Here is a 12,849-nt window from a genome sequence, read left to right on the forward strand (position 1 = left end):
TATTGCACCTTTAAATCCTTTGTAAAAATCACGTCACAATGGCCCATCAGCTTGAAACCTTTCAGGGTCATCAAAGACATTACTATTTAAACCAGTTTAAATCCACTCTGATCTTGTCCTTTCTGTCATTCTGTGAACCCTGTCCGTTGCTGCTTGCAGCTATAAGTTGCCGTTCTCTATGTAAGTGAGAGAACTACTAAAAGAAAAGTAGGCGAAGCCAAAAAATATTTAATGCTTTTTCTTGCGTACTTCTGAATCACTAAACATTCTCTATTGGCAAAGTTTCCTTCCACGTACAACAATAAATCAGGCTCCTTATGCAAATACTGAAGAGGAGCGATTGGAGCCCCACCTACCTACAAAAGCAACACACTGCAACCAAAGATACCGGTAACTTTCCCGTTTTGTCTGCGCTGCAACCCTCCGCCGTCACACTCTCGGGGTGGGGTTTCTAGTTCAGCTACGTGGAGAATAGCGACCGTCTGGTAGAGTGATGTCACACAACGAATAGACGCAAGACCGAAGCGGTGACTGATTGTTATAGCTGGGGAAGACGCACCTGTTGAACAACAGGCTCACAACGATATTCCACTTTTACGTATTTCTTCGAAGCTTTTGGCTGCGTTTGAAAGTTCAGAATGACGGACACAATAATGACCAACGGGATCAAGGACCGAGCGGGTCAGAATGGATATTTTAAAAAGGTGAGTGATTTTTTAAGTTTTTATGATAAAGATGAAAGCGCAGTTACAAACCGTGTACTTTTGAATGGCCTCTGTCCATTATAAACGCAGTATTTCTGCTTTCACTGAAATGAATAGTGGCCTAGTGGACGTATTTCTAATGTATTTCATCTCTATCAAAGCAACCGGTGTTGATGTCTGGCGAACTACCTGTTTGATTAGTGGTTTATACCCAATTTTTTTTTTAATACGATAACGCTATCTGCGGTTTTTAATGGGGCAGTGGCCAGCCTAATGGACATTTATCTCACAGGCTACTGTGAATACATTATCAGGTATTTATGGAATGCTTTTATCTACTGAGGTGTGTGTGTGTGTGTGTGTGTGTGTGTGTTCGTTCCTGCCTGTGTGTCTGTGGTGTGTGTGTCTTTCTGTGGAACATGCCCCTGGATGACAAGCTGGCATGGTTGGAGAGATAGCGGACAGACTGCCAGAAGATACCGACCCTACCGTTACGCTCGTTTACACTGAGCTGCACAGGGGTCGGAACACAATCATGGTTACATTAAATATATATAAATAAATAAATAAATAAATAGGTCAATTAGCAGACGCTCTTATCCAGAGCAACTTACAGGAGCAATTAGGGTTAAGTGCCTTGCTCAAGGGCACATCGACAGATTTTTCACCTAGTCGGCTTGGGGATTAGAACCAGCGACCTTTCGGTTACTGGTACAATGCTCTTAACCACTAAGCTACACCCTGGAACTGGTGCGAGATACGGGCCCGGAAAACGTACCTCAATGCAAGGCTGGGATATGCCACTGTTCTCCAAACTTTACCTTTTAATCCACAGGTTCCACACTGCTCCATCTGGAAGATTGAAATACTGCTGGTTTTCCCTGAACACTGCCCTTTTCGTCCTCATGCTAGCTAGCAGTAGCTACAGCAGCCACCTCATGCTAGCTAGCAGTAGCTACAGCAGCCACCTCATGCTAGCTAGCAGTAGCTACAGCAGCTGTTATGAAGGTAGCCTAGCAGTTAAGAGCGTTGGGCCAGTAACCGAAAGGTCGCTGGTTCGAATCCCCGAGCCGGCAAGATGAGAAAATCTGCCGTTCTGCCCATGAGCAAGGCAGTTAACCCCCGACAACAACTTCTCCCCGTGGGGCCGTGATGTCAATAGTCCCCCGCACCTCTCTGATTCAGAGGGGTTGGGTTAAATGCGTTCAGTTAAGCAACTGACTAGGTACCCCCCCCCCTTTCCCCCTTTCCTAAAGGTAAAGTTTGGAGAACAGTGGCATATCCCAGCCTTGCATTGAGGTACGTTTTCCAGCCCGTATCTCGCACCAGTTCCAGGGTGTGTTAATGTAACCATGATTGTGTTCCCACCCCTGTGCAGCTCAGTGTAAACAGGCGTAACGGTCGGTGTCTTCTGGCAAGCTGACAGACAGAGTTATGGATGAGGAATTCCAGCCAGGCATCGGTCGTTGCCCCCAGAACATTCCTTTTACATTAGGCCTAGGCTGTGTCCCAAATGGTACCCTATCCCCAATGGGTCCTGGTCAAATGGTACCCTATCCCCAATGGGTCCTGGTCAAATGGTACCCTATCCCCAATGGGTCCTGGTCAAATGGTACCCTATCCCCAATGGGTCCTGGTCAAATGGCTCACTATCCCCTATGGGTCCTGGTCAAATGGTACCCTATCCCCAATGGGTCCTGGTCAAATGGTACCCTATCCCCAATGGGTCCTGGTCAAATGGCTCACTATCCCCTATGGGTCCTGGTCTAAAGTAGTGCACTATATAGGGAATAGGGTGCCATTCTCTGGTCTAAAGTAGTGCACTATATAGGGAATAGGGTGCCATTCTCTGGTCTAAAGTAGTGCACTATATAGGGAATAGGGTACCATTCTCTGGTCTAAAGTAGTGCTCTATATAGGGAATAGGGTGCCATTCTCTGGTCTAAAGTAGTGCACTATATAGGGAATAGAATGCCATTTGGGTTACAGCCAATGAAAGACCTGTCATGAAACCTGAGTTATTTTTCCGGGAGGTAGTTTCACTGGGATTTAATCTGTGATCCCTGGAAGTGTATCTGTAGAAAATGGTTTAGTTTCTGGTAAGACAGGATGTAGTTAACATGTTGACTCTTCATTTGTATAATAGATGTCCCCGGAAGCTCAGGGTATAGCCTATTAAATAGATCACGATAAATACTTTTTTTTTTTATACAGATTGTCTGGTGTGTCTTTCTCATAGTCATAGGCTAATAATATGCCATTTAGCAGACGCTTTTATCCAAAGCGACTTACAGTCATGTGTGCATACATTTTTACGTATGGGTGGTCCCGGGGATCGAACCCACTACCCTGGCGTTACAAGCGCCATGCTCTACCAATTGAGCTACAGTAGTGCTTCGGCTAGTTGCGGTACATGTCAATATCAACAGTGTCCTGTAACCTTTTATCTATGGAGGAAGAGTATTCACTAGTCTGTCGTTGAGTAATGGGCTATGTCCCAAATAGCACCCTATTCTCTATGTACACTGTACACTACTGTTGACCAGATCCTATAGGGTGCCATTTGACGCAACCGTGGTGTAATGTGTTGACTCTGGCTGTCACAGTTCTCACAGGCTGAACCAGTGCAGTTACATATTTGTGCGGCCGCCGGGGCAGAGGCTTGTTTTCATAGTCAACCCCTAGTTAGTACGGCGATGAAAATGATTGGGGTTAGGGGTTGAAAGGGGTTAGGGGTTGAAAAGGTTCTTTGTTGTGGTCAAGCTGCCCTGATCTCCCTGTGAAGAGAGTCTGGCTGTAGGCTTTGTAGCGGACTTCCTGTGTCTATTAATGCTCTGTTATTAGTCTGATGATCAAGGGAGAGGGGGGAGTTGGACCTCTCTCCTTTTCTATTCTCTCTGTCTCTAGCTCTCTCTACTTCTCTCTCTCTATATATATATATATACCTCTCTCTCTCTCTCTCTCTCTCTCTCTCTCTCTCTCTCTACCTCTCTCTACCGCTCTCTCTGTCTCTGTCTCTCTCGCTCCGTCTCTCTCTCTCTAGCTCTCTCTCTCTACCTCTCTCTCGCTCTACCGCTCTCTCTCTATCTCTCTCTCTACCTCTCTCTCTCTCTCGTGTAGAATGCTGATTGAATTGAAGTATAGTATATTTCATGCAACACTGCCTTGAGCTTCTCATAGTGTCTTCACACACCACAACAACCTTTCCCACTCCTGTAAGTAGGCTGTTCAAGCCAAAGCTCGGTCTCTGTCTGAAGAGTTTTGCACATTTATGAAACCACAGGGCTATAAGCCATACAGGAGTGTACTGGTAATTTGGTCATGTTTAAAAGAGATTTGTGATTTGGAAACAGTGTTTGGCGTTGGTGGAACTGGAGTTTTCAGTTAAGTGGAGCATTGGCCCTTTTTTCTCTTCTGTCTCTGTTTCAGTTTCAGTCTCTTTCTTTTCTGTCTCTGTTTCAGTTTCAGTCTCTTTCTCTTCTGTCTCTGTTTCAGTCTCTTTCTCTTCTGTCTCTGTTTCAGTCTCTTTCTCTTCTGTCTCTGTTTCAGTCTCTTTCTCTTCTGTCTCTGTTTCAGTCTCTTTCTCTTCTGTCTCTGTTTCAGTCTCTTTCTCTTCTGTCTCTGTTTCAGTCTCTTTCTCTTCTGTCTCTGTTTCAGTCTCTTTCTCTTCTGTCTCTGTTTCAGTCTCTTTCTCTTCTGTCTCTGTTTCAGTCTCTTTCTCTTCTGTCTCTGTTTCAGTCTCTTTCTCTTCTGTCTCTGTTTCAGTCTCTTTCTCTTCTGTCTCTGTTTCAGTCTCTTTCTCTTCTGTCTCTGTTTCAGTCTCTTTCTCTTCTGTTTCAGTCTCTTTCTCTTCTGTTTCAGTCTCTTTCTCTTCTGTCTCTGTTTGTCTCTTTCTCTTCTGTCTCTGTTTCAGACTCTCTCTGTCTCTTCTCTTCTCTGCTTGGTGAGAATGAGCTCAGTGATTTACTATGTTGCTCTAACAGACGCTCCACAGACTCGCTGCTCTACTCCTTGTCTGCCCACAGATAATCCTGTGAGATGCCGTGGTAACGCGGTTTCAGGCCAGGTTCCCAAACCTCTGCTGTTTCCCTGAGCTGGTTTCAGGCCAGGTTCCCAAACCTCTGCTGTTTCCCTGAGCTGGTTTCAGGCCAGGTTCCCAAACCTCTGCTGTTTCCCTGAGCTGGTTTCAGGCCAGGTTCCCAAACCTCTGCTGTTTCCCTGAGCTGGTTTCAGGCCGGGTTCCCAAACCTCTGCTGTTTCCCTGAGCTGGTTTCAGGCCAGGTTCCCAAACCTCTGCTGTTTCCCTGAGCTGGTTTCAAGCCGGGTTCCCAAACCTCTGCTGTTTCCCTGAGCTGGTTTCAAGCCGGGTTCCCAAACCTCTGCTGTTTCCCTGAGCTGGTTTCAGGCCAGGTTCCCAAACCTCTGCTGTTTCCCTGAGCTGGTTTCAGGCCGGGTTCCCAAACCTGTGCTGTTTCCCTGAGCTGGTTTCAGGCCGGGTTCCCAAACCTCTGCTGTTTCCCTGAGCTGGTTTCAGTCCTCTCTGCCCTGCTACCACCATAGAGATCCTGTAATCTAATTCCTAGTGTTATGGCAGCCGCGGTCTTGAGAGGGAAAAGGCTGAATAAGGTACCATTAGGGATGTTTCTTCTCCAGTCCGACAGCAGCAAGATACAGTGGGGAAAAAAAGTATTTGTGCAAGTTGTCCCACTTAAAAAGATGAGAGGCCTGTAATTTTCATCATAGGTACACGTCAACTATGACAGACAAAATTAGAAAAAACATTCCAGAAAATCACATTGTAGGATTTTTAATGAATTTATTTGCAAATTATGGTGGAAAATAAGTATTTGGTCACCTACAAACAAGCAAGATTTCTGGCTCTCACAGACCTGTAATTTCTTCTTTAAGAGGCTTCTCTGTCCTCCACTCGTTACCTGTATTAATGGCACCTGTTTGAACTTGTTATCAGTATAAAAGACACCTGTCCACAACCTCAAACAGTCACACTCCAAACTCCACTATGGCCAAGACCAAAGAGCTGTCAAAGGACACCAGAAACAAAATTGTAGACCTGCACCAGGCTGGGAAGACTGAATCTGCAATAGGTAAGTAGCTTGGTTTGAAGAAATCAACTGTGGGAGCAATTATTAGGAAATGGAAGACATACAAGACCACTGATAATCTCCCTCGATCTGGGGCTCCACGCAAGATCTCACCCCGTGGGGTCAAAATGATCACAAGAACGGTGAGCAAAAATCCCAGAACCACACGGGGGGGCCTAGTGAATGACCTGCAGAGAGCTGGGACCAAAGTAACAAAGCCTACCATCAGTAACACACTACGCTGCCAGGGACTCAAATCCTGCAGTGCCAGACGTGTCCCCCTGCTTAAGCCAGTACATGTCCAGGCCCATCTGAAGTTTGCTAGAGTGCATTTGGATGATCCAGAAGAGGATTGGGAGAATGTCATATGGTCAGATGAAACCAAAATATAACTTTTTGGTAAAAACTCAACTCGTCGTGTTTGGAGGACAAAGAATGCTGAGTTGCATCCAAAGAACACCATACCTACTGTGAAGCATGGGGGTGGAAACATCATGCTTTGGGGCTGTTTTTCTGCAAAGGGACCAGGACGACTGATCCGTGTAAAGGAAATAATGAATGGGGCCATGTATCGTGAGATTTTGAGTGAAAACCTCCTTCCATCAGCAAGGGCATTGAAGATGAAACGTGGCTGGGACTTTCAGCATGACAATGATCCCAAACACCACCCGGGCAGCGAAGGAGTGGCTTCGTAAGAAGCATTTCAAGGTCCTGGAGTGGCCTAGCCAGTCTCCAGATCTCAACCCCATAGAAAATCTTGGGAGGGAGTTGAAAGTCTGTGTTGCCCAGCGACAGCCCCAAAACATCACTGCTCTAGAGGAGATCTGCATGGAGGAATGGGCAAAAATACCAGCAACAGTGTGTGAAAACCTTGTGAAGACTTACAGAAAACGTTTGACCTGTGTCATTGCCAACAAAGGGTATATAACAAAGTATTGAGAAACTTTTGTTATTGACCAAATACTTATTTTCCACCATAATATGCAAATAAATTCATTAGAAATCCTACAATGTGATTTTCTGGATTTCTTTTCCTCATTTTGTCTGTCATAGTTGACGTGTACCTATGATGAAAGTTACAGGTCTCTCTCATCTTTTTAAGTGGGAGAACTTGCACAATTGGTGGCTGACTAAATACTTTTTTTTCCCCCACTTTACCATTGACGTAGAATCAGCCCAAGGCTGTCCCGGTCACAACCCACGCAGACAAATTGACAACATGTGCCCTGGCCCAGAGAAAGAGAGACTAGGACTGCATCCCAAATGGCATCCTATTCCCTCTGGTCAAAAGTAGTGCACTGGGAAGGGAACAGGTCTCTGGTCAAAAGTAGTGCACTATATACGGAATAGGGTGCCATTTTGGGACACGATCTAGGACTGCTGCCTGCCTCTGCAGTCTGTCTGGACAATGTCAGAGGAAACACAGTGAAATGCCCCCCTGTGGGGTTTCTACTGCAAAAGAACACTGAAACACCCCTTTAAGAAACACTCCAGCTACTTCCCTTCAGTTAGGGACGGTTTAACCACGTTGGCTACATCCTATTGTGCTGATGCAGTGAGAACTAAACCGAGGGTGAACGAGGGTGAACTCTCACCTTATTTCTAGCCTCCTGCCCTATCTGGACAGTTTGTATTACGTATATAGAGGCATGTACCACCATGAACCCATCACTCTAAATTCACGTTCTTTATGTTAACGTTACACAACAAATACACTCCCTCCCTCATTCTGAATGGTCCTGCTCAACGGAAAGGGGCCTCTTTCAGTAGCCTGTCGAAAGAAAAGAGAGGCAGCCAAACTGAACTGTTCCCTGATTTGCTATTTCTGCGTCCCAAATGGCCCCCTGTCCTCCGGGCCCACAGGGCCCCGGTCAGAGTAGTGCACTATGAAGGGTGCCGTTTTGGGACGCAGCCGTAACTCGGGGCTTGTTATTGGGAGCTTGTTAGTGGTCTGGCCTGGCCTGCAGACACGGTCCCAGTCTGTTGGTCCAGACTGTAGCTGCTAAGGACTGAGAGAGACTGAGAGTCTTTGTCCCAGGCTGAGCTCTGTTACTAATGAACACCCTAATAGGACTCCTGTTCTGGGCCTGTGTTCCCAAAGCGCCCCAGAGTAGGGACCTAATCGTACATCAGGACTCCTGTTCTGGGCCTGTTCCCAAAGCGCCCCAGAGTAGGGACCTAATCGTACATCAGGACTCTGTTCTGGGCCTGTTCCCAAAGCGCCCCAGAGTAGGGACCTAATCGTACATCAGGACTCCTGTTCTGGGCCTGTTCCCAAAGCGCCCCAGAGTAGGGACCTAATCGTACATCAGGACTCTGTTCTGGGATGCTTTGTGAATACGTGCCATGGACTCTTCCCATTCTGGACTGTTCTGATAGGGCTCTGGAAAGTTCCGGACACACATTGATCCCTACAGTGCACTGTTTCTTTACTATAACTTAGATTGACACTTGACAACTGACTAAATCGATTTCAGCTAGCTGCCGTATCTGATGGATCAGTCAGGTAACATCCTTGGGACTAGGGATTCATATTTTCCCTAAAATCTACAGAGTTTCAATACCGGGAATAGTTCATATTGATCCAGAGAGTTCCGGGAAATACAGCAAAAATCAGAAGTGCCCATTTTTTAAAGTGTTTTAAAACCAAGATATGGTCACTATGCCAGGGTTCTCCCCAAATGAGACCTTGTTGGCTTGGCTGCACAGTCGGAGTATAGCCTTGTCGAATCATGCAAACTTTATAACGGCAGTCAAACAAAAGTCAAATGACCATAGTTGATAAGTAAGCTTGCTAGATAACCTCCTTCAATGAATGACAGAATATCTCCTGCATTTGGCAAAATCAAGTTGATGATTATAAATGTGTTCCCGAGTGGCGCAGTGGTCTAAGGCACTGCATCGCAGTGCTAGCTGTGCCACTAGAGATCCTGGTTAGAATCCAGGCTCTGTCATAGCCGGCCGCGACCGGGAGACCCATGGGGCGGCGCACAATTGGCCCAGCGTCGTCCAGGGTAGGGGAGGGAATGGCCGGCAGGGAGGTAGCTCAGTTGGTAGAGCATGGCGTTTGCAACGCCAGGGTTGTGGGTTCGATTCCCACGGGGGGCCAGTATGAAAATAAAAAAGAATAATGTATGCACTAACTGTAAGTCGCTCTGGATAAGAGCGTCTGCTAAATGACGTAAATGTATAAAGATGGCAGATCAGCTCATGAAAAACTGGGAAGGTGAAGAGTAGAAATGGTTTAAATATGAAGGTATCTTAACGGGGACCAACTGTATCCATATCTACTGTCCATACCGTTTGTTGATCACACATTCTCTACCTAAGCTCTATATAGGCAGCAATACGAGGCAGGGGGGAAATGTTATAGAGGTATTTAGACATGTATAGGCTAGACGTGCTTTGATAATGCAATTTATGGATTACAGAATAAAGTTAGGAATGTCCATGCGAGACAGGAGTCAGGATTTGGGGTTTCAGTGGGATTGGGACAGGACAGGAAAATAGCCTATAACAGGGTTCTTCAATACCGGTCCTGGAGGGCCGAAACACCTCTGTCTTTCATCCTCTCCTTCTAATCAGGGGCTGATTCAGACCCGGGACACCAGGTGAGTGCAATTAACTACCAGGTAGAAATAAAAAAACAGAAGTGTTTCGGCCCTCCAGGACTGGAATTGAAGAACCCTGGCCTATAAACTCTAGGACAGGAGAAGGTAGAATTTTCCCTCATGCCTCTCTGAATTGTTAACAGACTTCATGTCCGTGACAGAGATGCCTACGTAGTGAACTGTCCATAGGCCTATCAAATGTGTGACTTTCTGAAGAGTCACAATGACATCTCAAAGAGGCACACGTTATTTTATAGGCTATACTGTAAGGGGTTTCCTGTGGGGTTTATTAACTGCGTTGGGGTCGCTTGTGCAGTCCAGAAGTGTCAATTGTGTGTTTTGAATTTATGGTGACTTTGTGTGAAGTAAATATGCTAGGCTAAAGGTTTCCATGACAACCTGTTTGGATTATGTGCTATTGATTTTTTGCTAATCCGATGCTGAGCAGGTTGTGTATTTTGTGGAATTGCATTAGTGCCATATTTGGGGGGGGAGTGTTGTCATTTCCCGGGTCTTGTCATATATATTTTTTCCGGAAAATGTAATGAGTGTTCCTGGGATATACCCGTGATCCCGGTTACCCATATTAATCCCTATTTGGGACTAACCTGGGGTTGAGAAAGACTGCCCTGGGTGGTTGTGGGAACTGTTCTCTGACATTTTGTCACTTCCTTTGAGATACAGATCACATGTCCCTCTGTGTCCTTTAGTGGAGAGGAGGAGACAGATCACATGTCCCTCTGTGTCCTTTAGTGGAGAGGAGGAGACAGATCACATGTCCCCCTGTGTCCTTTAGTGGAGAGGAGGAGACAGATCACATGTCCCCCTGTGTCCTTTAGTGAAGTGGAGGAGACAGATCACATGTCCATCTGTGTCCTTTAGTGAAGAGGAGACAGATCACATGTCCCTCTGTGTCCTTTAGTGGAGAGGAGGAGACAGATCACATGTCCCCCGTGTCCTTTAGTGAAGTGGAGGAGGCAGATCACATGTCCATCTGTGTCCTTTAGTGAAGAGGAGACAGATCACATGTCCCTCTGTGTCCTTTAGTGGAGAGGAGGAGACAGATCACATGTCCCTCTGTGTCCTTTAATGAAGAGGAGGAGACAGATCACATGTCCATCTGTGTCCTTTAGTGGAGAAGAGGAGACAGATCACATGTCCCTCTGTGTCCTTTAGTGGAGAGGAGGAGGAAGAGCAGTGAGTCACATGGTCAGGTGACTCCGGTTTAGGTTTCCCTCCGAGAGCTTTGATGCTAGCTGGAGGAATGTGATAATCTCTCTGGATCAGAGCTGTAGTTTCTGACTGAACCTCACACACACACACACACACACACACACGCACACAGACACACACACACACAGACACACACACACAGACACACACACACAGACACACACACACACACACAGACACACACACACACAAACACACACACACACACACACACGCGCACTCACACGCACACAGACACACACACACAGACACACACACACAGACACACACAGACACACACAGACACACACACACAGACACACAGACACACACACACACGCACACACTGGTTCCTCTTGAGCATCAACACACCTGGCGGCTTTGTCTGAACCAGTCCGGATCAACATCATTCATGTAGTCAGTGGTACCATTTTTCAACAGAGCCCACAGGGAAGTAGTGCACTATGTTGGGAATATGGTACCGTTTTTCAACAGAGCCCACAGGGAAGTTGGGATGCCATTTGGGATGCACCAGAGTTTATAACAGCTGATATCTTTCTTTCAGTGGTTTCCTTAGAGACAACAGCTGATATCTTTCTTTCAGTGGTTTCCTTAGAGACAACAGCTGATATCTTTCTTTCAGTGGTTTCCTTAGGGACAACGACACCTTGAAAACAAACAGTCCAGGGCTGGGTATTGTGATGGAGGTTACAGCTTTCTTTTGATGGTCTAATGTCGTCATAAAGATTATTATCATGACATCATCATGAATGAGTGTAATAAAGTGGTATTGGTGCTGTATTGGCATAGTATCAACATATTGTCATAGGGCAAGCCCTGTCATAGGGCAAGCCCTGTCATAGGGCAAGCCCTGCGAGTCTTCTGGCCCTCCCTCCCTCTGATGTAATGGTCTTATTTCCATACAGCGATCAGAGCAGCTGCCTCTCTCTCTGTCTCTCTGTCTCTCTGTCTCTCTCTGTCTCTCTCTGTCTCTCTCTGTCTCTCTCTGTCTCTCTGTCTCTCTGTCTCTCTCTGTCTGTCTCTATTCCACAGCCATAGCTGCTCTCTGACCTTGCCAAGCCAAACCTCTCCTTGTCTTTTATTCTACTTTCATTGGGTGATTCATGATAGTCTATGAAAGCAATTCACCCCCCCCCCCCCCCCCACCAGTACTGTTGTGTGTTGAGGAACAGTGTGAACCATACCTGCTCTGACAGGTGACATCATTCTGCTTGGTGTTCACTTGTTACAGTAGTGTTTTATGTGTCCAATAATTAAATATTAGAAGGAAATAAGATGTAAATATTTTTGGGGGATGTTTACTTGTTAGGCCTATGTTCAGGAAGTTGTCTACTTCCGTCAGAGTTGAGTTGGGTTTAGAGAAAGGAATCCGCTGTTGATCAAAGTGAGAGAGGACATTTCTATCAATCTATTTTTAGTCACTGAGATACATTCAGTAACTCTCCTTGTTCAGCCCTATGACCTCACCATGTTTTAATGCTATGGGATACACCCACTGTGTTGGGCACATAGAGATCCTATAACCTCACCATGTTTAATGCTATGGGATACACCCACTGTGTTGGGCACATAGATCCTATAACCTCACCATGTTTAATCCTGTGGGATACACCCACTGTGTTGGGCACATAGAGATCCTATAACCTCACCATGTTTAATGCTATGGGATACACCCACTGTGTTGGGCACATAGAGATCCTATAACCTCACCATGTTAGGATATTACATTACATTACATTTTAGACGCTACACCCACTGTGTATAGAGATCCTATAACCTCATCATGTTTAATCCTGTGGGATACACCCACTGTGTTGGGTACATAGAGATCCTATAACCTCACCATGTTTAATGCTATAGGATATTACATTACATTTTAGACGCTACACCCACTGTGCATAGAGATCCTATAACTCGGTGTTCTATTTCATTCTGTGGTTATGCATCTGTAGGGGTCATCATATTGCTGAGCAGAACTATGTGTTGCTAAGCTGACTTGTGGTGACACAGTGTACACGACACACCTCTCTCATACAGCCAGCTCTGATACTGGCTAGGGACACAGAAACATTACATTCTAACCTCGTAGACTGACTCTTATTCAATTGACCTCTACGACTCATAGAAATGAACGTAATGTTACTGTGTCCTTGTCTATCTGTGTGTGTTGACATAGTTAGGTCTGGCAGCCTGTTGCTC

The 12,849-nt window shown here is 45.9% G+C and overlaps 1 protein-coding gene across 1 annotated transcript in view; it reads left to right on the top strand.

Annotated features, from left to right (window-relative positions):
• The first annotated feature begins 482 nt into the window (after positions 1-482).
• LOC311117587 (rhophilin-2-like) overlaps positions 483-12,849 on the top strand; it is a 59,019-nt gene continuing 46,652 nt past the window's right edge. Inside the window, exon 1 of the mRNA XM_084192529.1 lies at positions 483-704. Within this exon, the coding sequence (XP_084048655.1) occupies positions 639-704 (66 nt within the window). The 5' untranslated portion in view covers positions 483-638. The remainder of the gene's footprint in view (positions 705-12,849) is intronic.

The sequence above is a fragment of the Coregonus lavaretus genome (assembly GCF_964263955.1).
Source record: "Coregonus lavaretus genome assembly, contig: HAP1_SCAFFOLD_2078, whole genome shotgun sequence".
NCBI lineage: Eukaryota > Metazoa > Chordata > Actinopteri > Salmoniformes > Salmonidae > Coregonus > Coregonus lavaretus.